We start from the raw sequence: 23,909 nt of genomic DNA on the forward strand, positions 1-23,909 counted from the left end.
TCACAAACACCCTTAGTGATCAGTGCACAGAGTGCAAGGAATGGCTCAAACAGGAGGTTAGTTCAAGTGAGGCGGTGAGTTGTTGGTATTTTGGTGGAAACTGGGTCTTATAGTAGTCTCTTTCTGTTTCAGCTTCACTTTGCTGCCAATTTGGTCATTTTATCAACAAGATCAAACTTAATAACGGAATAATGCTAAACATTTTTAAAAATAATTTCAGTTAAACAATCAGTAGGCATATTCAAATACACGTACAAAATAATATTTAGTATACATTGATCTATAAATGCATACGGACAATTCTTCATGTCTGTTTAAATATCTGCAGCCATCTGTAGGCGGCAAGATGATCTGAGAGATGTCAGAGTGCAGACATGTTCACTGTTTTACCTTGATTATTTTACAGGCAAAAGATCACCTGAGGCCTGAGGCCTGCACTACGAAGCAAGTTTAACATACCAATGATAACTTTTAGTTATCTGGTTTATCTGAACCTAACACTGACCATCCTGGATAACCTAAAGCAGGTTATCGACTGGCTCAGTTAACTCTGGGTTTGACCTGTACGGCTACGAGTTCATGTGAAAGAGGCAGAATTTTTTTATTTTTTAAGAAACATCATCAGAACCATGTATAAAGTACTTATTATGATATGAGAAGAAACACTGATACATGCAGGTAAATTCAGTTATAGTGACATCATTCAACAAGCTTAGGAGTTCACCATAAGTTACCGTTGTCAGTATTAAGTGACCTACCGTCAGAAGACTGAAAACCCAGAATTAAAGCTGAAGTTACTTGGATAACATTACATCCTGCTTCGTAGTACGGACGTCAGATCAGTAAGAACTCATTATTGTTGCAGTTGTCACATGTAGAAAACAACAGAGGCTCATCAGTCCTGTGTATCATTTAACTTTCTTTCAAACTTCCATCTGTCCATCTATTTCTATTATCTTGTACTAACAGTTTATAGTTAAGTAGTTAGTAAAAGTTATAAACCAGCTGCTTGTGTTGATATGCTGGAAGCATCTAACCATTTGTTGAGTCACAGTTGTCATATTTCACTGTGACTGACTCAGCTGTTGTAGACCTGTGTATATGTATTCATCACCACACACATTGATGGACACACACAAACACACATTGTGTTCCCAAGACCTCAAACTTTGCTCTGGTTGTTGCACTTACACAATTAAAATAGGGCCCTCAGTGGCTATATGAATATGTATTACATTTCATAATATTGAGATTTCTTCTTAACTCATTACTTGTTTAACTCATTCATTCAGTCATATTAATTATATAGTAAATTATTTGATATTGGTTCATTTATTGACACTTATTTAGTGCAGTGTGTTACTGCATTAATAAACACTAATTAAAATTCTTCCTTGTTTTTTGAAACTCTAAAATCCCACAATTCATTTAATCCTTGAACAGACACAATGAGCTTCTCAATGTAGAAGTGCAGATGAGATGTCATATATGTATATATATATATATATATATATATATATATATATACATATATTTATATCAGTATAGTGAAAACACATATGAACAGGAACAGAAATATGTTGCTTTGAAATTACCTTTCTCTTGTAGCCACTCTTCTACTGGTCTGGCGTATTTGAAAGGAATTTTCTTTTTGGACATTTGATAGAGTTCAATGTCGCTGTTCCCTTCAAAGTTTAAGAAGACATTTATAAAGACATTTATTCATCATCAGCATCTAGTCACATTTCCTCCAACATTTACAAGATATTTAAAGCAGTTTATCTGGAGATTACATTTTTATTAAACCTGTTTTTGTGACAACTTAACTTGGACTCATAATATTTGGTCTTTGCACACAAACAAACAAAACAGACCAAATTAAAATTAATGGGGGGGTGGGGGTGGGTGGGGGGGCAATAATCAAATATCTGGGTGAAAAAGGATTTAAAGAAGGGGCTCTGGCATGTTGTCACCAGCAGCTCATCTGTGTATTTACCCTTTTTGATCAATGAAGAAGAAATAGAAAGTTATTTTAATGTGATGTCACCTCTGAGTGGCATAACAAATCTACAGATGCCATAGAATGGGTGGAGCAGTTATATTGAGCAAAACAAATATATTAAAGCTGCAAGTGGCAACTTGCAGGTTCTGACCCTTCACTGAACAAAAAGAAGCAGCTGAATCAGCCAAAATTAATCCTGTGAGCAGCAATGAGGAGGTTTAAGACAAAGACAAAGCCGAGCAGGGTCAGTTCAGGTAGTTTAACACTCTTTCTGGAGTGAGACCAAGCCCATCCGAAGAGCTTCAGTGATTGATTTCACTCAAAGCTCCACCACTTGATTCAAATGATGCGTTGGCAACACGTTGCAGCAAGTCAGGCGCGTGTGACTTCATTCATGAGACTGTTGAGAGAGTACAGAACCAGCACCCTGATGAATTCATTGCAATATCGGGGAATTTTAACCATGTCACTCTCAACTCTCACCTGACTGGCTTCACTCAGTATGTTGACTGTCCCACAAGGCAAAATAGGACACTGGATCTGGTGTATGCAAACATCAATGAGGCGTACACTGCTTCAGCTCTACCACCACTTGGCAGATCAGATCATAATCTGGTTACTTCAGCGTTCCTACAAGCCCTGTGTACTGAGGCAGGCTGCAACCACCCGCTCATTCAGGAACTGGACCCCAGAGGCCAGTGAGTGTCTAAAACACTGTTTTGAGTGCACAGATTGGAATGTCCTGTTGGAGTCACAGGAAAATGATAAAAGCACTGACCATGACCTTGATAGAATGCTTGAATGTACCACGGACTACATTAACTTCTGTATGGACACTGTAATACCAGCAAGGACTGTACACTGCTTTCCAAACAACAAACCCTGGATCAACAGTAAATCCACACCCTCCTCAAGCAGCAAAAGGAGGCCTTCAGGGATGGAGACAGGGAGAAGCTCAGGTGTGTGCAGCATGAGCTGACAAAAAGAAAGTAGAGAGGAAGCTGAAGCACAACAATACCAGAGAGGTGTGGAAGGGGATGAGGACCATCACTGGCTATAAAGAGAAGAATAGCCAGGCAACATCGGGTGATGTGGACAAGGCCAATGAGTTCAGTGAGTTTAACCTGTTCTACAACAGGTTTGACACAGCCTCACCTGTTCTCTCTCCCACTGGTTCAGATGCAGCTTCTCCTACGGCATCTCCTTCACAACCTGACATCGCGGCTGCAACTCCGTCCACACTGGGGTCAAGTCTCCTGTCCTTTACAGCGGAGGAGGTAAGGGGGGAGCTCAAGAGGCTACGTCCTGGAAAGGTAACAGGCCTGGATGGTGTGTGTCCGAGGCTGTTAAAGGACTGTGCAGCCCAGCTGGCTGAGCCTCTCCAGAGGATCTTCTACTTAAGTCTACAAACAGAGAGGGTACCGGTCCTGTAGAAAACATCATGTCTTGTTCTGGTACCTAAAGTAAGGCGACAGGCTGAGATAAATGACTACAGACCGGTGGCCCTCACATCTCACATCATGAAGACCTTGGAGCGGCTGCTTCTCCACCTTCTGAAGCCACAGGTTGAACATGCACTAGACCCCCAACAGTTCGCCTATAAAGAACATATTGGAGTGGATGATGCTGTCCTTTACATGCTCCACTGGGCCCATTCTTACTTGGGTGAGCCAGGTGGTTATATGAGGATTGTGTTCTTTGATTTTTCAAGTGCATTTAACATCATCCAACCCCCCATTCTTAAAGAGAAATTGGAAGGGATGGGGGCGGATCCCTGCTTCACGTCCTGCATTGTGGATTACCTAACAAGACGACCACAGTACGTCAGGCTGGGTAACTGTGTCTCAGGGACAGTGGTGAGCAGCACTGGGGCTCCACAGGGGACTGTTCTGGCCCCGTTCCTGTTCACCCTGTATACGGCCGACTTTTAACACAACTCTGAGTCCTGCCACATCCAGAAAGACATGGAAGACACAGCTATCGTGGTGTGTATCAGGAACGGGCAGGAAGAGGAGTACAGGTATCTGACGATGGCCTTCAGTGAATGGAGCGCAAAGAACTGCCTCCATGTGAACACCTCCAAGATCAAGTAGATAGTCATGGACATTAAGTGTGCACCTGGACAGTAAACTGGACTGGTCCCGGAACATGGATGCCATCTACCGGAAGGTGCAGAGCCGGCTCTTTTTCCTCAGGAGGCTCAGGTCCTTTGACGTCTGCAGTGAAAAGCTGCACATTTTATCAGTCAGTGGTGGCCAGTGTACTCTTTTATGCTGCAGTCTGCTGGGGTAGCAGCATGTCAGACATGAACACAAAGAGACTGGATAAGCTGGTAAAAAAAGGCTGGGTCTGTGCTTGGCAGAAGTCTGGACTCACTCAGGACTATTGTGGAGAGACGTATGCAATGTAAGATGGAGGCCATCTATCATTTGTCCTCCCTTCATCAAATGTGAGCAAAACTCTATGGCTGATTCAGCTCCTTCTTTCTATTCAGGACAAAGGCCTTAGAACCTCCAAATTGCAGCTTGTAGCTATAATTGTCATTCTTATTATTTGCATTCAGCAGTGGCTCAAATGAATATTTCAGTCAATCATAAATCATGGAAATGTCTCCTCGCCATTATTGGGAAGAGACCTCCCAAAGCATTTTTAGCCAGACTCATAGGGGGTGCCACAAATATGTACCTGAAAAAAACCGCTGGACAGAATTTTACCAGAATTGTTGTGCATGTTCTTGGGGCCAGTGTATGTATTATTGAAATCTAAAGTGCCATATTGATTGGTGCAAGTGGGTGTGGCCTATCACATATTTCCTCATAAGTCTTTAAGCAATCCTGACTAAATTCACTGGGGACATCCTGAACAAATACACCAAGTTGAATTCACTCATTAAACGACATTAAACTACCTGAATTCACTTTGCTCTGCATTAACAAGCCTTAATCCTGTTGGTTGCTGCTCATTTTGGTTTATTTGGGTTAGAACCCGCCTGATTGCATTATTATTTTAAAATTATATCTTGGTGCACACCAGCTTATGATGACATTGATCAGGTTACGCAGATCTGCATGTTTCAGTAAAATTCTAAAAAAAAGAATGAGCCCTGAGGATAACTAAAACGTTGTAAATATGATAAAACAAACAAAACATGTTAGCATAGCATTTACTCCTGTGCAGATACACATTGGATTATCAGTTAAATCTGAGCTTTGATTATTGTAATATGGTAGAGACCTAAGAGAACATGGCCCTACACAATACACATCACATAAAGGTATAGCTGATTATTTACATGTCACTGGACAGGATGTGCACTTATAGAACTTATATATACGACCTTCACAGATGGACAAGGATCTTCAATGGGGATTCTCCTCAGTAAACATAGTGGATGTGTAAATCTATCAATGATTGCTCACAGCTCATACATACTGGTCATCACCATAGTTGAACCTGGCTCTTTTGCTGCAATGCGATGTCATCCACTACTTTCCTTGTAGTTGATTTTGTAATATGAATGTGTAATTCTACTGTTCATTCCAGTATCATTGACACAGAGGATCTGTTGCTGATCGTGCTAACTGTTGTGTAATATAATGTCTAAGACCATTATTAACTGCAGTGCTTTGGTGTCTGATAAACATTCATACTCATTGATAAATTACTCTAGTTATTCGCAGGGGTAGACAGTAACAAAGTACCTTTACTCGAGTACTGTATTCAAGTATATTTTTCAGTATCTGTACTTTACCTGAGTATTTTTTTAGTTTTATAAACTTCTGACTTTTACTCCTCTACACTTAAGGACAAATATTGTACCAGTAGTCAGTTGAATTAACTTTCTTTTATTTCGAAAATGTGATAGACCATACTCAACACAGGAGAAAAACCAATCACAGCCAATTCCTCTACTGTCGGTCATGTTTGAAGTGTCAGTGTCCTAACAATGGCGACATTAGACAAAGATGAGGCAGAGGATGCTTCAACAGAGCACCATTTCCTGTGCTTACCATGACAAGATTTCACCACTGACTAAAAAATATATGAAAACAATGGCTCCTTTTGTTGATTCAGTTGTGTTTTACAATTGTGTTCACTAACACATCTACAGTCTTTGTAGCATATCCTACAAGTCTTTTTGTTTTGTTTTTTTTATTCAACAGGTTCTACAGTCAGTCAGTCAGTCAGTCAGTCATTAAGTAGGTTGTTTCAGCTTCAGTAGCTTCTATAAATACACAGTGGAACAATACAATATTTTGAATACTCCAGTACTTTAAGTCCAGTAAAAACTTAACTGAACAACTTTTACCTGCATCAGAGTAATATTTGACCAGGAGGATCTATACTCTGACTCCAGTTATAGAGTTGTGAACTTTGTCACCTCTAGTAGTTAGTGCCATTTTAAATTTAACTAGTAACTCTGTTAGGTGAGGTTTTGTCAGTGGGTTCATGCAGTCTGTTCTAAAGGGCTGCTTTCTTAATTTTAAGACAGTTAGTTTAGTTTAGTTGTGTAGTTGTGTAAATGCATATTCAGTTGACACTCACTAAATAAATGATAGATAAAAGAATGAATGGGGTGAGCCAAATATTAGAAACACTTCTTGCTGTAAAACAATACAATTCAACAGCAGCACAAACTGCAGCCTCCAAAATTAGCGTATAAGTTGCTTCATCATCTTTCTAACATGTTTTAACTTAAGTAAGAAATCTGAAAAACTACAAAAATTTCAATGGTAGAATTTATCACAGGTACAATACAAGTATTAGACTGCATTCATTTTAGCTAGAACCTCACATTCCAATAGAGACATGGGAAAAAGACCTCAACATCTTCACTGAACCACTTTTGGAGTAATACAATCTAAGATCATTCACAGAACACACTACACAACATAAGAGGCACATAATGGGATGAAACGGATCAGACACTTATTGTACACTCAACACAACTGAGGACTACCTCCATGCACACAAATACTAGATTTCTGGGAAGAAGTAACCTCCACACCTTCCCTACGCCCATCATCCCCTTCCTGATGTGGATACACTCAACACATGCTCAGAACAAATCATAACACCCCTACCTATAGGTAACCCTAACCATGAAAACAATATTATTGAACTGGAAAAAGAGAAAGAAGATCAACATCTCTCATTAGCTAAATCTTCTACAGATCTCTCAGATGATGAAGTCATGTCTCCAGTCTGTCTCGTCTAGCAAAAGCAGACAGAGAAAAGTCCTGTTGATGTCATGGTGACAGCATAGCAGCAACATCACATAAAACAAGATCCCATTTCAATTTCTATGTATAGGCTGAATCTGAATATGATACAGACATGACAAAATATAAATATATTTTTTAACCATTGTAGTAGCTGCATGTGGCGACAGACACATTTTAGTGATGTTTTCTGTCAAAATAAATAAGAAATTAATTATAGTCAAAAGAAATCCAACATTCCAGTAACCTGTAAACTCTATGTAGAGAGTTAGAGCTGCAACAGCAGAGACGTGTGTGAAACCCTATCCCCATTCTCTGCAGCAGGTCAGCGATGTCATTGGCTACGTTCACACAACTCAGGCAGAGTGTTCCCGGCATCAGAAATTTGAAGCATACACTGCACTATCACCACTACTTTACCTGTAAAGTTACATATGATAATAAGCAAGGGAATGACACACAGCTAGTCAGACATTTCCTTAATGTTAATGCAGAGACTTTTCACTTGGACTGGTCCACCAAAACCCAACAATAGAAAAATCCCACTTTTTACTTTGGTTTATCACTCTTTGTACTTTGTATGACCTAGCTTTATACAACTTAGGATGTAAATCTGCCCTCACATGTATGCTCCTTATCTGGTGCTGCCTGGTACGAACTAAGGAATTGCTTCTCCTTGACCACACAGCTACACACACACACACATCCTAACCCTGCCTCCTTCATTACTCTCTCTATAAAATTCATGTACACTCTTTGTTTGACATCAGTCTGCAGTTACACTCTGTTGTGACTGTACACTGATGCTTTGCAAAGCTCTTATTAAGATACACAAAGACAACTTGATCATTTTGTCAACTTTTATTTTCAGATTTCCATCACACACATTAGATAAAAACGGCAACAGTGACTTGTTGCTTGCCAAATAGTGAGCCCACATGTACCTGTACTGTTCAGCCTCATATTTCATTAGTTACTGAGCATTCTTTGTTTTCTCCGTCATCCAGCATTTGTGCATGCTGTTTCTTCACATGTTTTTATAAATTATAATTTAAATTTATTATAATTCATATTATCAGATTGTTCTGCACAGTGGATATTAAAATCAAGATTTTTTTCTGGTTCGTATCTTCTTTAGGACTTTAGCATTGCAGGTAGTTACAAACATTTATAACTGATAAAAGGGAGTCTTATTGTAAAGCGTAAAACCCATTATCATTTATTAATCAGTTATAGTAAGGCTCTTTTTACCAGTTATAAAGGGTAGTAACTTATTAGTAAGATTAATGAGTAGTAGGCATTAACTTGATCTTGCCAAATATTGAGTCTGCATCAATACATGAAAACTGTGTTATAACTTGTTTATAGTTGTTTATTTGTGATTTATGAAGTGTTAACAACCAAATTAATGACCTAATTACAAACCATTTATGAATCCTTTATAAGGGTAGTCTTATTGCAAAGTAGTACCCATTATCCTGCTAAATTAACTCTCTGCTCTACTCTTGGCTTTTGCCACGTTGGACTGAACCAAATGGATTTATTGATGGCTACACTTGCTCCCTCCCTCTCTCACCCCAACAACCAGCCCGGCACCTGGGAATCTTTGTGCCTCTATACACACACATGCCAGACATACACCAGACTTCATGGAAAAAAATTATAGTTATAGTAAATAATACTGATCAAAGTTTAATAGGTTTCCTCCCTTTTTGTGACAAATTAACAGACATGGGTGAACACATAACCTCCTTGGCAGAGGTAATAAAATTAAGATTGTTAACAAGTCCCAAATCTCAAGCCACGTCTGAATTCTATTGAGGACTGAGAAGTCTCAAATTGAGTCTCAAGTCACTGTGTGTGCGATTTAAGACTGAGTCCAAGTCACAAACTCCATTCCCCATCTCTGGTATGTTGGAATATTTTCTAATATGACTGACACTGAACAATGGGGAACAAAGGTAAAGTAAACAAGATGGATCATGTATGATGAATTGCATGTGTACAGTATATAGTTCAATATGCACCTGCCACCATATGGCGAGGGGCAACAGTCTTGACACAGAGGCTGGTTTACCTCAATCCCGTGCACAGTGTTTGCAGGCTGCTGGCTGTTACTTTGACAGATTTCAGAGCAGTGTGTTGGAAGGACGTTGGCAGCCTGTGGGATGGACAAACAACCACCAGAGCTGAAGTGATAGAAGCCAGAGCAGAATGTGGCTGACTGCTCACCATTCATGCAGTCAAGCTTTGGCTGATGTTGTGAGATTCTAAACTCCAGACCAGACCTGGATCTGTGTTTACAACCAATATACCAATGGGCAATATGAGAGCTTTGACTCTAGGGCAGGGGTCGGCAACCCGTGGCTCCGGAGCCGCATGCAGCTCTTTAGCCTCCTTGTAGTGGCTCCCTTTAGCCTTGACAAAAAAAACACATGAAAATGAATATTTTAATTTGAATATATATATCATTATTTTTGATGTTTACTTACTACTACTACTACTACATCTAATTTTTAAAAAGTTTTTTTTTTTTAATTTGTCAACTAAAATATGTGTCACATCCTTTAGCTAGCAACTAGCAGCAAGGCGAGGGCTATAGACTTTGATGTGATGTGTGAAGCTGCAGGCGGGATCTGGAGTGTGCGACCCCTGCACTAACCATGAGTAAATCCCAAAAAAGAAAAATCTCAGAGGAAAAAGGAGAGTTTAATTCTGCGTGGACAGATGCATTTGCCTTCACCACCAACGACGCCCGATTACCTGTGTGCTTAATATGTGGCGAGAAAATATCGAACAACAAAAAATGTAACGTTGAAAGGCATTTTCAAAACAAGCACTCATCATTCGCTGAAAAATACCCAAGTGAAGACGAGCGAAAGAGAGCAATTTCGGAACTGCAACGGAAAGTTGAACAGAGCAAACATACTTTCAAGAAGTGGATCACCTCTCCACAGTCAACAACAGTTGCTAGTTTTGTGGCAGCTCAGGAGATCGTAAGGAGGGGTAAGCCGTTCATAGACGGAGAATACATGAAAGAATCGTTCATAAAAATATCAGAGCATCTATTCTCCGACTTCAAAAACAAAGGGGAAATTGTTCAGAAAATTAGAGAAATGCCTCTCTCTGCAAAGACCGTCAAGGACAGGACCATAAATGGCAACAAACATCACTAGTAAGCAAATTGATGACATCAATTCAGCTCAAGAATTTTCAATTGCCTGTGATGAGTCAAATGATGCAACCGATATTGAGCAGACAGCACTTTTATGCAGATATGTGAACGCTGATGGGCCACAGGAAGAACTGATTGAACCAACTCTAAAGGGCCAAACGCTGGGACAGGACATTTGTGAGGCTGTCGTGAGTTGTTTAAAAGCCAAAGGAATAAACACCACTTACCTGGTGTATGAGGGGAGCACAGAAGGGCTTTGTGAATTTACTTCAAAAGTCACTGGATCGAGAGCTGATGATGTTTCATTGCATCCTCCATCAAGAAGCACTGTGCGCTCAAACGTTCCCCCCTGAATGTGTGGACGTGATGAACCTCGTTATTAAGATAGTGAACAAAATAATTGCAAACGGGTTAAAACTGCAGCACAACAGAGTCCGGTGGCTGTCCAGGGGAGAGGTGCTGAAACGCTTCGCTACCTGTCTGGAGCATTTGAAACCCTTCTTGGAAAGCAAAGGCCTCAGCTATCCCGAACTGGGAGACCTCGATTGGCTGCAAAAGTTTTACTTCCTGGTAGATATGACAAGTCACTTAAACACGCTGAATAAAAATCTCCAGGGAAAGGGAAGCACCGCCCTGCAGATGCTGGAAGATGTTTTGGCATCTGAGCGCAAGATGACAGTGTTTGCCAGGGATGTACAGCGATGCACGTTCTCTCACTTCCCCTCCCTGAGAGAGTTCAAAGAAGTGAACAATCACATAAATTGTGATTATTTCTACCGTGCAATTATTACAATGCAAGCTGCATTTGGAAAAAAGATTCAGTGAGTTCAGAAAGGAAAAAAAACACTCTCTCCTTCCCTGTCACACCCCTGGATATCGACCCATCCCTGCTGAACACATCCGCATTCACAGGAGTAAGTAAGCCCGATCTGGAAATTGAACTGGCTGACATAGCGAATAAAGATTTATGGGTGTCCAAGTTCAAATGCCTGACAGCGGATCTGGAAGAAGTCGCCAGTCAGAAGGCTACTCTCGCTAAAGAGCCCAAATGGAGTGACATTGAAAACCTCCCTAAACCCGACAAACTTGTTTTTGACACATGGCGTGCCATTCCCGAAACGTATATGAACATGAAAAAATATGCATTTGGAGTCCTGTCCATCTTTGGCTCAACATACTTGTGCGAGCAAGTTTTCTCAAGCATGAACTTCATAAAGTCCAAACATCGCTCCCGCCTCACAAATGAGAGCCTTCAGTCCTGTTTGAGCTCAAAGTCACATCTTACAGCCCCGACATAGGGATGATCTGCAGCGAACTTCAGAAACAGAAGTCACATTAAACAGGTGAGAACAATAGCATTTAATAGGCTATTATTTTTCAGAAAGAAAAAAAAACATTTATTTCAGACCCGGAGCTGATGTAGATTTTTTGAATGTTCAGGTGCTTCAATTGATTGCTGGCTGAGAAAGAAACCCGACGAGGATGAGAGCACACTGAAATGGACTTGTCACAAACGTTCCAAATTTTATGTTTACTTTTTTAAAGCTGCTAAGCTGCATCTAAATGTTTTATTTATATTAAAGTGGGCTAGTTTTTATTTTAATTTTACACAAATATAGGAAGGACTCAAATAGGTCTGCACAGTTCACTGTTTAATTTATTTCAGAGTAGGCCTACACATGCACACTGCACTTCTGTTTGTTGTATTCAGTGGTTGTAACAGGTAAAATTTAAAATAAGATTAAAACTTTTAAAATTTTATAAGCTGTGTTATGTTTTGCGGCTCCAGACTATTTTTCTTTGGCAGACGAGGGGGCAAAATGGCTCTTTTGATAATAAAGGTTTCAGACCCCTGCTCTAGGGACTTTATTTTAACAGTCCAAAGCGATGATCAGTAAGGACGTGGTGCCAGTGCATTCAGAGTGTGTGCATGTCACTTTTGCTATATTAACACTAAGTGTAGGTTTCAAAAGGTTGTATTTAGTCTCTTCATTATGTGTTTTTGGCATAAAATCCAATAAACCAATCACAGTGCCATCTCCCTTCCCTTTGAAAGCACCTTGATGGATTGTTATTATAATGGTGCAGTGTTTCAAACAGAGTTAGATTATATTAGATTGATCACATATTGTGACTGACCAGTGTACCGAGTCCTGACCAGTGAGACCAGTTCTGACCAGTGAGACCAATCCTGGAACAGGCTGTTCTAGTGTTGTGCGTCCGCCTACGTTACTCATGTAATCGCTTTCTACTGTTTCAAGATAGCAATGCACAAACAGTTTTTTCTGTCTTTGTCTTCTGGAGTGGTAGATCCCTCTGTATTTGTATTGCTGAGACTGAAAGGGGCCAGGCAGGTAGTCGGAGGCATCAAGCTACCTCCTCTGAAGAGCTACATAGATAATGTCACAAGCATCCCGCAGACAGCTCCATGCCCATTAAGGCTCCTAAAGCATCTCAACAAACTGATCACATGGGTGAAAATGAAGACTAAGGCCGTTAAATCAAGAAGCCTATCAATAAGGAAAGGAGTGCTGCACGATAAGACCAGCTTCCCCGAAGGAGGAGATTCCTCAGCTGATTGAAAAAACACTGTGAAGCCTAGGAAGGCAGTACACCGCTGACCTCTCCAATAGGCAGATGGGAAAGCTTACCAAGAACCAGGTGGCAGAGGGTCTGGCAGAGATCGATCAACGCTATCTGCCAGGGAAGTTCAAATCACCTGGGATACAATCAGGAGAAGGCACGTCTGGTGCTTGAGCTAAGGGAGTCTGCAGAACAGTCGTAAGGAGTGCCAAAGCCCCCATCTGCACAGGCTGCAGGTGGAAAATGCAAGAAGAAGTTGACCATGCCTTCACCAGTCTGCAACACCGAGAAGTAGTGGGGTCAGTCCGATCCAGCCAGACTGGCTTAGGCTGGGGAACACCGCAGCTATTCTGGTCCAAAGCCACCAATAAATAACAGAAGACCATGTTGGTAGATGAAGTCCCCAGGGTAGAGCAGGGGCGCTTCCTTGTGAAGGCAGTGTAACAGGGAAGTCAGGGAGCCTAGCCCCAATTGGGATGCCACCATAAACAGATGCATCAACTGGTCAGACATCTGGCAGATGCCACAGGCCAGGCTCAGCTTCCTGATAAGAGCAGCCTACGATATGCTCCCATGCCCCTGGAACCTGACCCAGTGGTTTGGAAGTGAGGTAGGCTGCCCACTGTGTGGCAGCGCCAAAACAAGCCTGCAGTACATGTTATCAAGATGCACTGACCCAGGGACGCTTCAGGTGATGCCACGATCAGGTCCTTACGAAGCTGGACGAGGTCCTAGAGAAGTGTAGGTTTGCGGCAAACCGCACAACAGAAACAGCAAAGCCTTACATCTCAGCATTCATCAAGCCAGGCAGCAACACGCAGGGACCAGCACAAACGAGGGACCACAGATTCAGCTCGGGAACAGAGTGTCAATTGTTTGTGGACCTGAAAAGGCAGCTGGTCTTCCCAAGAGAAATTACAACAACCACTCTGTGGCCAGACATCATGATATTGTCCTGATGGTAGATCTCACCATCCCATAAGAAGAGGGCATGTCGACAGCCCACAAAAGGAAATGGCTCAAGTAAACCGAGCAGCAGAATGCCAAGACACTGCCAGCATGTACCCCTTGGAGGTGGGCTGCCGAGGCTTCGTAGGAAGATCAGTAATTAGCCCGTCCAAAGTGCTGTTATGACTAGCACAGAAAACCACAAAGGAGCTTGAAGGGGAGGCTGAGAAAGTCAGCTAGTAGCTGTGGCTACAGAGGAAGGACAACGTTGGGGGTCAACACCCCAGTAGGCAACTGCAGGGGGGGTGACGTCCCCTTATGCCATTGCCCCCTTGTCTGGAAATGTGGTGGAACAGGGAGCAAGACATGAGTTAATGGTGGCCTTCAGCTGACGACCCTGCAGCTGACCTAAAAGGCACTGGCAAAGGTGTGACTGGTAGAAATGAAGAAGCAGGATTGCTCCCCCTGCATGACCTGTGGTCAAGTGGATTATTACTCACACTCTTCCCTACAGTTTTATGTCTATATTTACATCCTCATTTTATCTCTCCCATTTCTACCTCGACCTCCCTTTTACTGTGCTACAACAATCAGAAAGACCTAAATTTAGTCAATGTCATTCCCTCACTGTTGAACACCACTTTCCAATTGTTGTCCCACAATGCCACATTAACCAGGTCTCATGGAAACTGAACCTCAATTAGATTTTCAGTCTCTATCAGGTCAACAAAGAAAGGAAGAAGGTAAGTCAGAAAAGCCAGTACAAGTATGTTTCATCTTAATCATCATCTTCTTCTAAGGAACGATGTTCAAAAGAGTTCGGTGATCAAACCTGTTGACCTACAATATCCCTCATGTGTCATGTCATGTGAAACAGCTCAGCTACAGTACAAAAGTTTCTAACATCCACCTTATCTTTTGTTTTAGAGGGATGACAACTCAGTGAAATGCTTCAGTGTAGCCTCGATGGAGGACAGCGTATCACCCCTCTATTATCATGACAATATGTCAGGGTGGGTAACAGTGTCCCAGGGACAGTGATGAGCAGCACTGGGGCTCCACAGGGGACTGTTCTGGCTCAGTTCCTGTTCACCCTGTATACGGCTGACTTTTAATACAACTCTGAGTCCTGCCACATCCAGAAAGACACGGAAGACACAGCTATTGTGAAGTGTATCGGCAATGGGCAAGAAGAGGAGTACAGGGATCTGAAGATGGCCTTCAGTGAATGGAGCGACAAGAACTGCCTCCTTCAGAACACCTCTAAAACCAAGGAGATAGTCATGGACTTTCAGAAGTCTAGGCCCACCCTTTAGCCAGTCAACAATCAAGGGAAGGACATTGAGGTGGTGCACACTTATAAGTACCTAGGTGTTCACCTGGACAGTAAAGTGAAGGGGCAGAGCCGGCTCTTTTTCCTCTAAAGGCTCAGGTCCTTTGATGTCTTCAGTGAAATGCTGCCCATGTTTTATCAGTCCGTTGTGGCCAGTGTCATTTTTTATGCTGCAGTCTGCTGGGGCAGCAATTTGTCCGACATGAACACAAGGAGACTGGACAAGCTGTTCAAAAAGGCTGGGTCTGTGCTTGGCAGGAGTCTGGACTCACTCAGGACGGTTGTGGAGAGATGCATGCAATGTAAGATGGAGGCCATCTTGGACAATAACAACCATCCTCTCTACAACATTTCTTTGTTCCCACACTGGCATGTTGTTTCGTAGAAAGTGTCCACCTAAGCACAGAGACTTACAGAATTTGAATAGTGAGTGATGGGAGTACCCTCCACCTCTCCCACTGACTGCAATACAAATTCATGAGCTGATTTCCAGAGGAAAGCAGAACTGACCCTTTTTTGTAACTTGCTCCTGTGGCCACATTTTTGGCTCCAGAAACACCAAAGCCATACAATGTGTGCACAAAAATCTTGTGCCGATCATGGTCATGGTTCTGATATGAGTCACCGTTCTTTTCAAAAATAGCAGCAAAATCCCACTCAGCTCTGAGTCAGGTCTTCCAGCCAGACACAGCTGTTTGAGATGGCTCGTTAGGAGACTCTTTGATGTTTACAAACACAGCCACACAGACACAAACACACAGGCAGAAAGCTGTTTACAAATTAGTGCTCACTAAAAGAGATAACAGTTCAGACTGGAAAGTACAATAGTAAATACAACAGCAGACATATTGAATTTACTTTGAGCTTTGAGCTACAGGAACTGTTTAGCCATCATAGTAGCTCTCCCATAGACTGGAATACAAATTCAGAAGCTGATAGCAAACAACAGGATTCAGGTCTCAGCAGATGCTACTAATGCAGTATCCGGGCAGAAATGGACAAAGCTGGTTCTTATTGGCTAGTTGGACTCATTAACTCTTCCCCCTTTTGCTCTCAACTATGACAGCATGTATAAGGCAAATGAGCACCGTATATGTGTTTTCTTGTATGTGCATGTGGTTGTGTACAGTGTTGTAGTCTAACTTACCCCCCCCACACACACACACACACACACCATCATCCCCCCACACACCCCATTTTTATCACTGAAGGTAGGCTAAAAAACAGAAAAACCCCTGTATGATGTAATATACACTACATCCTCCGCAGCGATCAATTGAATCAACAACTGTCTAAATCTATTTTAATAGTAAATTGCCAACTGAGTATATTAGTAGTCTTTTAAATCCCACAATTCCCAGCCTTCATTGACTATTGACTACTATCAAAAATATAGAGATTTTTTTTGTCCTGTATCACCCAGTTTTGGTCTCATTCTGATATCTTGTGTGGTTTTTGAGGAAATCCCCCCAAAGTGCAGAGAGAGCTGTCCAAAGCTCCTACAGACATCCATGTTAAATTGAGCTCTGAAGCTCTTGCCCTTTAAGCTCTTTAAGGAAGTCTTTGGTCAGTTGTGGTTAGGCAATCTTTTCAATAGGACTATTAGTTTTAATTTTCAAACACAAGTTTCATCTTAAAAGCTGTTGTCTGCCTAGGGAGAGAGAGGGGATTGTGTGTGCCCCCCTGGTGGCCACAGTCACTATAGCAACCAGTGTCTCAGCGGGTCAACTGACAGTTAATGGGCAGAAATGGGCAAAGCTGACTCTGATTGGCTAATTAGACTGATTAACTCTTAACCTAACCATAGCCTTAATCTAACTCAGGTATGGGAACTCTTAAATCAGCACTTTGTATTTGTGTGTACTTGTGTGTGTGTGTGTGTGTGTGTTGTGTGTGTGTGTTGATGTGTGGTTCTTTGCGTGTGTGTACATGCATTTCTATAATTGTGAGGGCAACTTTGGTTAAAAAACATTATTGTGAGGTCATTTTGGCCAGTCCTGAAAACTTCAAAGGGCTGTTTGAAGGTTAAGCTTAAGCAACACCATGCACACACATACATTGACAGACACACAAACACCATCACCACCATATGGATATTAACTGTATAAGTCTCCCAACCTGGTAACACAAGCTTTTTTGAGGCTCTATGGTAGACAGCTATACTGCCACACACAACAATACACACACACACACACACACACACACACACACACACACACACACACACACACACACACACTCATATATTAACAGAAACACACAAACACCATCTCCACGATTTGGATTAACCTTCAAAATACAAGTATCAACATGGTAAAAGGCGATTATTGGCTCTGTTGTGCAAAACCTTATGCAATTAATACTGCCAAACACAGACGCACAGACACTTTCAAAATAAGAGTCTCAAAAAGGTAAGAGGTAAGGTAGGTAATAAAAGTTTGATCTTAGAAGCTATCATCTATACGGGGGTATAGTGGTATAGCTTTATTGCAGATCAACTTCTGTAAGGGCATGTACATGTGTGTATAAATGGTTGTGGGCACAAATTTGGGTTTGAAACCATGTGAGGTTATTTTGGCCAGTTGTGACAGCTTCAAAAGGCTTTTTCAGGGACACCTACAGTGACTGAGCTCAGTATCATGATAAGTCCTACGACATGAATGAAACTGCAAGTAACATCCTTTCTACTATCTACTGGCAATGTTAGATAACTTGATAAAAAGATGGACACACTTTCATGAATGTAGTGATATGTGTGTCGCAGAGACATGGTTACAGCCATCCTCAGTGATGAACCAGCACCTGCCTTTTCTTCTGCATCTGGCCTCATCAACCATCAACAACCACATTACAGTAACACCTTGTATTAATTAAAAATACTATCCCTGCACAGAACAGATAGTGTCTATACTGTAATCTTTTGCACATCCTGCTCAGCAGGAGTTTTGTCAACACTTTTGTACATAGTTTTTTTTCATCTTTTTTTATTGTCTATGTACATTTATCTTTTTGACTGTTGCAGTATTTTGACATTTTATTGTTATTTCCTGTTAATATGTTTCTTGTATACTGCTCCAAACACCAAGCCATATATCTTGTAAGTAAAAACCTACCTGGCAATAAACCTTATTTTCTGATTCTGCCTTTGTGATAATGTCATCATCCCTTCCTCATGCTGCTAGAGCCTGACACCCATGTGTCATGCACTATCCCCTTGCCTTCATATTTTTATAGGTAAATAAAAACATACTGTTTGTATTACAAGTACTCATAATTTGTTTCATTGCTATCAACAATTTTAACTATCCACAATAAATGCACATATAAATAATAAATTATAAGGAACATGGGGAAAACAACTACATGATTAACATATGGAGCAATTATGTAGTGTGTGCAAGTAGCATGATCTTACACATTACACCTTTAATACTACCTATTAAAGGCAGCCAGTCATTTGCTTCAAGTGTAAATCTTTTTTCTTTTTTTTTCTTAACAAAAAAAAACCCCAAAGCAATTATTATTCTAATATACTTATTTTTGTCAATGACAGTGACGGGTTGGGGTTCTGAGATTGTAAGGTGATCGCCACAGAAAGAAAACAGTGTGAGTGTGAAATAAATGTCTGTTTAGAGCTCAGGAAGCCCTGCTTTTATCATTAGATACACTTGTGTTATGTTCTGTCAAGCATTTAAGGCAAATTCCTCAAGAACAAAAGTGAGCAGATTCAGTTTTTCTCATTGGTATCTATGTATATACATGCATATATGTATCTGTAGTATTTTGAGTATTTCAGTGACTCCTGCGTCAGGTTTCCGGTTAGTCATTTTTTAAAATCGAATTAGTTCTTAGAGTGTAAGATTTACAGAGTTGTCACAGCTGTCACTTCATAGCTCAGGAAAAGAAGAGTAGAAAAAAAAGCACAGTAATGTATGCCTGATTTCTGGTACTGACAGATATACTTAATCACATGTATATTCTTGTTTTCAAGCTTAAAAGCACAAGTGAAAAGAGAAGCAGCAGTTAAATTTCTTTTGGATGCACATCCTGCACAGTGACTTCAACTGACTCATAATGAATGACGTGATCCAACTGCCATTAGATCTTGTTAGGAATTTTCATATTTTCATTATTAACTAATACTGTTATGAACAGTTAAGATGTAAAATAATGATGATTAGTTTTATATTACATTGATTAATTAGTGTTGTACCTGTTGGAAAGTGTTCATTGATCGACCAGTTATCCACCTGCAGCGTAGCATTACCACCATTCCTGGTGAAACGGACAACATGATACTTCCCATCATTCACTGGTGTACTGGTTTCCTGCACACTGATATCCACTGTTCCAATGTTGAAAGTCACTCCAATCTTTCCTTGTTGCTGAAATGAGAAAACACATTTGCTGATTATAAACACTGAAACATAGGTGTAAGGTTGTAGTGGTGGTGGACCCTTACAACAGAATGAAGGCCAGCAGTCATAAGGTGTAAAGCATAGTGGAGACATGAGCAGCATCAGTCCAACAGGGACTTTCTTCCCGAGCTCTTGTGAAAATAGCAAATACCACGAAGGTCAACAGCTCTCACAGAAATGTAGCAGCTGGAGGACAACAAAAGCAGTCTCACAGCGTCCTCTCCTGAACAATGATTATATCCTTTTTACTGTAGAATATTTAATATACTATAAAATTGTTGGGTCTGAGCTCTACCTCATGAGCTGGACACCAAATATGTTGGATTTCGGTTGTCTATCAATTTATTGGCTATCATAAATTAAGAAAAATATTAATATTAAAAATATTGATGTTAAATAATAACTTTGAAATTAATTAAAGTCCTCGGGGCACCAGCCTAAACTAATAGGCAAAATAGCCAATATGGTTTTAGTCTCAGTTTATTACCATTAATCTGGAACTCGGATTAACAATTAGAGTATACTAACTATAACCAAATTACCATATCAACAGTAGGTTAAAGTTGAAGGATTGGAATTCTACAAAGTAGAGGTTGGCAATATTCACGCTTGTGCAACATTAAACACACCATTAGTTATACTTAAAGGCATTTATTTACAATGGAGCAGAGTAAAACACAATGTCTAAACTAGTATATGTCACACCGCGGTGAGGTCAAGTTGGGTTCTTGTGCTGTCTCCATGTTTTGTCTTGTCATTTCCTGTTTTATTTTGAAAAAGTAACTCTCCTCTCGTTTCAGGTCACTTGCCCTTCCTCACGTGTCACCGGTCTGATTGTATTCCCTGATTCCCGATTGTGTCCACCTGTTCCCCATTACCCCCATGTGTTCAAATAGTCTGCGTCTCCCTTTGTCTTGTGCCAGTGCGTTCACCCCAGCCTTTTTCACAGTTTGGACCATAGTCGTTGTCACAGATTTTGTCGGTTTCCTCCAAGAGAGAGATTTTTTGTTGTAAGTTTTATATCTTAGTTTAGTCTCCATAGTTAATGCTTGCATAGCCTTTTGTTTCCTCTGTGCGGAGTGATTATTATTTACTTACCTTTTCATATAATAGTGCCTCCAGTTTTCAGGAGAGTTTTTGTTGTTTCTATTTCATCTTTTTGTTACTTATTTTTTCCTCTGTAGCGAGAGTGATTTTCTGTAAACGTTTTATGTAGTCTTTTCCTCCCTTATTGGAGCGATTATTATTTTGGTAATTTGTTAAACCAAGCTTCTTCTTTAAGAAGCACGTCTGTGTTTTTAAGGCATCATCACCACCACTATGTAGAGGTAGAAAAGTTCACTCAAATTTACATGTGAACAAGCCAAACACACCTCCCTATTTCTTTTTGTATTCATTTGTCCAAGCTGAAAAAGTGTATTTATAAAATTGCATTTGTAAAAGTATTGATTACAATCAATAAAAAAACACCAGTATGTCCTTGTAAATTCAATATGTTTGAAGACTTTCTCAGTTTCTAACTGTAACCTGTGGGCTATGACTACATTTTACCAAAACTTCAAAATCAATGAACTCCAGCAACTTGAAAAGGATGTGTTCATATGCTTACAAACACTGGACATGAAAACAAGGTTTTTGAAATATGTTACAAACTGAGGCAGCAGTGGTAAATATAACACAGCAAAGATATAATAAAGCACAGATTGGACAAACTAAACAATAAAGGTGAAATAGTTAGAAAACAAAACAAAGGGAATCTTGGACATGACCAAACATAAATGAGATGTAGAAGATGTGTGTTGGAACTTACTATGTGCAGCATGAGATAGTCCCCCAGACCTGGAGCACTGTCGATCCTGACCAGAATGCCATCTTTGAGGGACGTGCTGAAGCCGACGGTCAACCTGTCTGTCCTGGTGCTTGGCCTCTCATTGGCTGGCCACTTGAATGTAATGAGGCCTCCTCCTTTGCCAAAGATGTATGTTGTTCCAGCTGAACAGAGCAGGAGGGGAGTGTAAACAAACTCTGGACTAAACTGGACTAAAACAAGAACCACACCTTAACTCTACTCTTCATATGAGCAAAGCAAGTCAAGTCAATGATGTCATTTACTGCTATGATGCTGTAACACATAAGTAGTACAAGAATATCAGGTATCATCAAACAACAGATATATGGGATATTGTAATAATAATGATGATGATAACTAAACTTGCAATCTGGTATAAAAGGGTCCAAGCACATTAATCACTGATCATCTCTTTGATGGTAAATAATGGCAGAGATACTGTATCACCACCAAGGAATGGTCTACAGGTGCATGTGCTGAATTAATGGTATGGGGCTAAAAGTCACCAAATCTTTTCACTTGTGAAAGTTGCATCTCTTTTCCTTTCATCTCATTGACAGTTCTAATGAGTGACTGACAACAGAACAGATTAGACTCTAATCTGTAATGCAGTCCGTACACTCAAGACTCTAATCATTAGAGTCTTGAGTGTACGGACTGCATAGTGCCACAGTTGTTATAGTTTCCTTACCCTCAATCACATCAATGGAGGGATAAGTAAAAGAACCTGGGAGGATTGGTTTGATAAGTGTACAACAACAACGGAATACAAAAACAGTTACAAACATATTACGCTGACCACAATGTCTTCATGTTGGGTAAAATAACCTACCTTAATAAACAGAAAATGGCTAACAAGCTGGATAACACATTACATTGCAGACTGGTAATGGAATAGAACAAGCTTAGGCCATAAAGGACATAGAGCAACATCCAAAATACCTTTATTCTAAGGCTGGCTGGTTGATACAACTGCACAAGGAATTGAAATATAATCCAAATCACAGGAGCTGCAGTTTTTTTGATGAAGGTAAATGTGTCACATTGTTGTGCATTGTTTGCACCATCAGTGCTTTTTTCATTGAAAATGAAAAAAAAAAACAATTCCAACTGAAACTGCTATATCTGCCAAAATAATCGCAATATGACTTTTTTTTTTTGCATATCGTGCAGCCTGACTAGTTGATGAATGGAAAATGGACCAACCATTTTGATGATCAATTCAGTTCAGTCCTGCTACCTGAGACACAGGTCTTACCGGCCTGCTCACAGCAGACTGCAACACTCTTCTCCTCGACAGCAGCGACCTTCTTAGGATTAACTGAGATTGAACCAAGTTCTCTTCAGGATCAGCAGCTACAACACAAGGTCAGCTGTCTAACAGTGCATCTAACAGGTACACACAGACGCCAACGCATGCGCATCTCTGCTTTATACACTGAAGTGAGACAGTTACTCACATCTGTGTCTGCTGATCAGGGGTCTCAGTAGAATTTCCTATCATGATATGATTGATGCTGACAACTCAGAATTAAACAGGTGAGGCTGTTTCAAACCTGTTGAACAGGTTGAACTCATTGTCCACATCACCTGGTGTTGCCTGGCTGTTCTTCTCGTTATAGCCAGTGATGGTCATCATGACATGGTTAAAATCCCCCGATGTTGCAATGAATGCATCAGGGTGCTGGGTCTGTACTCTCGCAACAGTCTTGTGAATGACATCACACGCGACTGCAGGCTCAGCTCGTGGTTGAATGTAAACAACAATGGCGACGATGTGTGAGAACTCCCTTGGTACATAGTACAGTTTAAGACCAACTGCCAACAGATCAATATCCCGACAGCAGATCTTCTACTTCACTGTGATATGACCTGGGTTGCACCATCTATTGTTCACAAGCAGAACCAGTCCTCCACCTTTATTTGTGTGCTGTATGAATATGAGTGAATGGGTGAATGTGGTAATTACTGTAAAGCACTCTGAGCTCCCCTCACAGCTGGAGCAAAAGCTTATTCTTGTCACTGCTGACCTTGCCATTTATAGTAAAGCTCAATAAACCTGGGGATCAAGCAAACCTCTCTTCATTGAAAGTTAACACAGTTGAGAGTAGACATGGTTAACTACTTTTATCAATACTGCTTATCGACCTGGTACTATAACAGTACTTTTGTTTGTACTTCTTGTTAGTTTGAAAGGGAAAAAAAAAGAACAGAATTGCTTAATTTTCCCATATTCACTCAATTAACATTCTTGAGTAACAAACTTCAACATTGTTTTGAACAAATCACTATTATAGACTGATTTTGAAATGATGGAAATGTAAAACAAATATACAAATACCATACACAATGATCTGCTACAGGATGTTTTCTGTGACA

General features: G+C 40.6%; 1 protein-coding gene across 15 annotated transcripts in view; it reads right to left on the reverse strand.

Annotated features, from left to right (window-relative positions):
• Nucleotides 1–23,909, reverse strand: part of nrxn3a (neurexin 3a) — a 239,751-nt gene that overhangs the window by 20,664 nt on the left and 195,178 nt on the right. For all 15 annotated transcript variants that reach the window (XR_008829349.1, XM_056393155.1, XM_056393150.1 and 12 more), the window contains 3 exons: nucleotides 21,492–21,673; nucleotides 19,477–19,648; nucleotides 1,596–1,685 (listed from right to left, as the gene is read on the reverse strand). Coding sequence is in view for 14 of the 15 variants with exons in the window: in XM_056393155.1 (XP_056249130.1) it covers nucleotides 1,596–1,685; nucleotides 19,477–19,648; nucleotides 21,492–21,673 (444 nt within the window). In the remaining variant the exon portion in view is untranslated. The remainder of the gene's footprint in view (nucleotides 1–1,595; nucleotides 1,686–19,476; nucleotides 19,649–21,491; nucleotides 21,674–23,909) is intronic.

The sequence above is a fragment of the Seriola aureovittata genome, chromosome 13 (assembly GCF_021018895.1).
Source record: "Seriola aureovittata isolate HTS-2021-v1 ecotype China chromosome 13, ASM2101889v1, whole genome shotgun sequence".
In the NCBI taxonomy this organism is placed as follows: Eukaryota; Metazoa; Chordata; class Actinopteri; order Carangiformes; family Carangidae; genus Seriola; species Seriola aureovittata.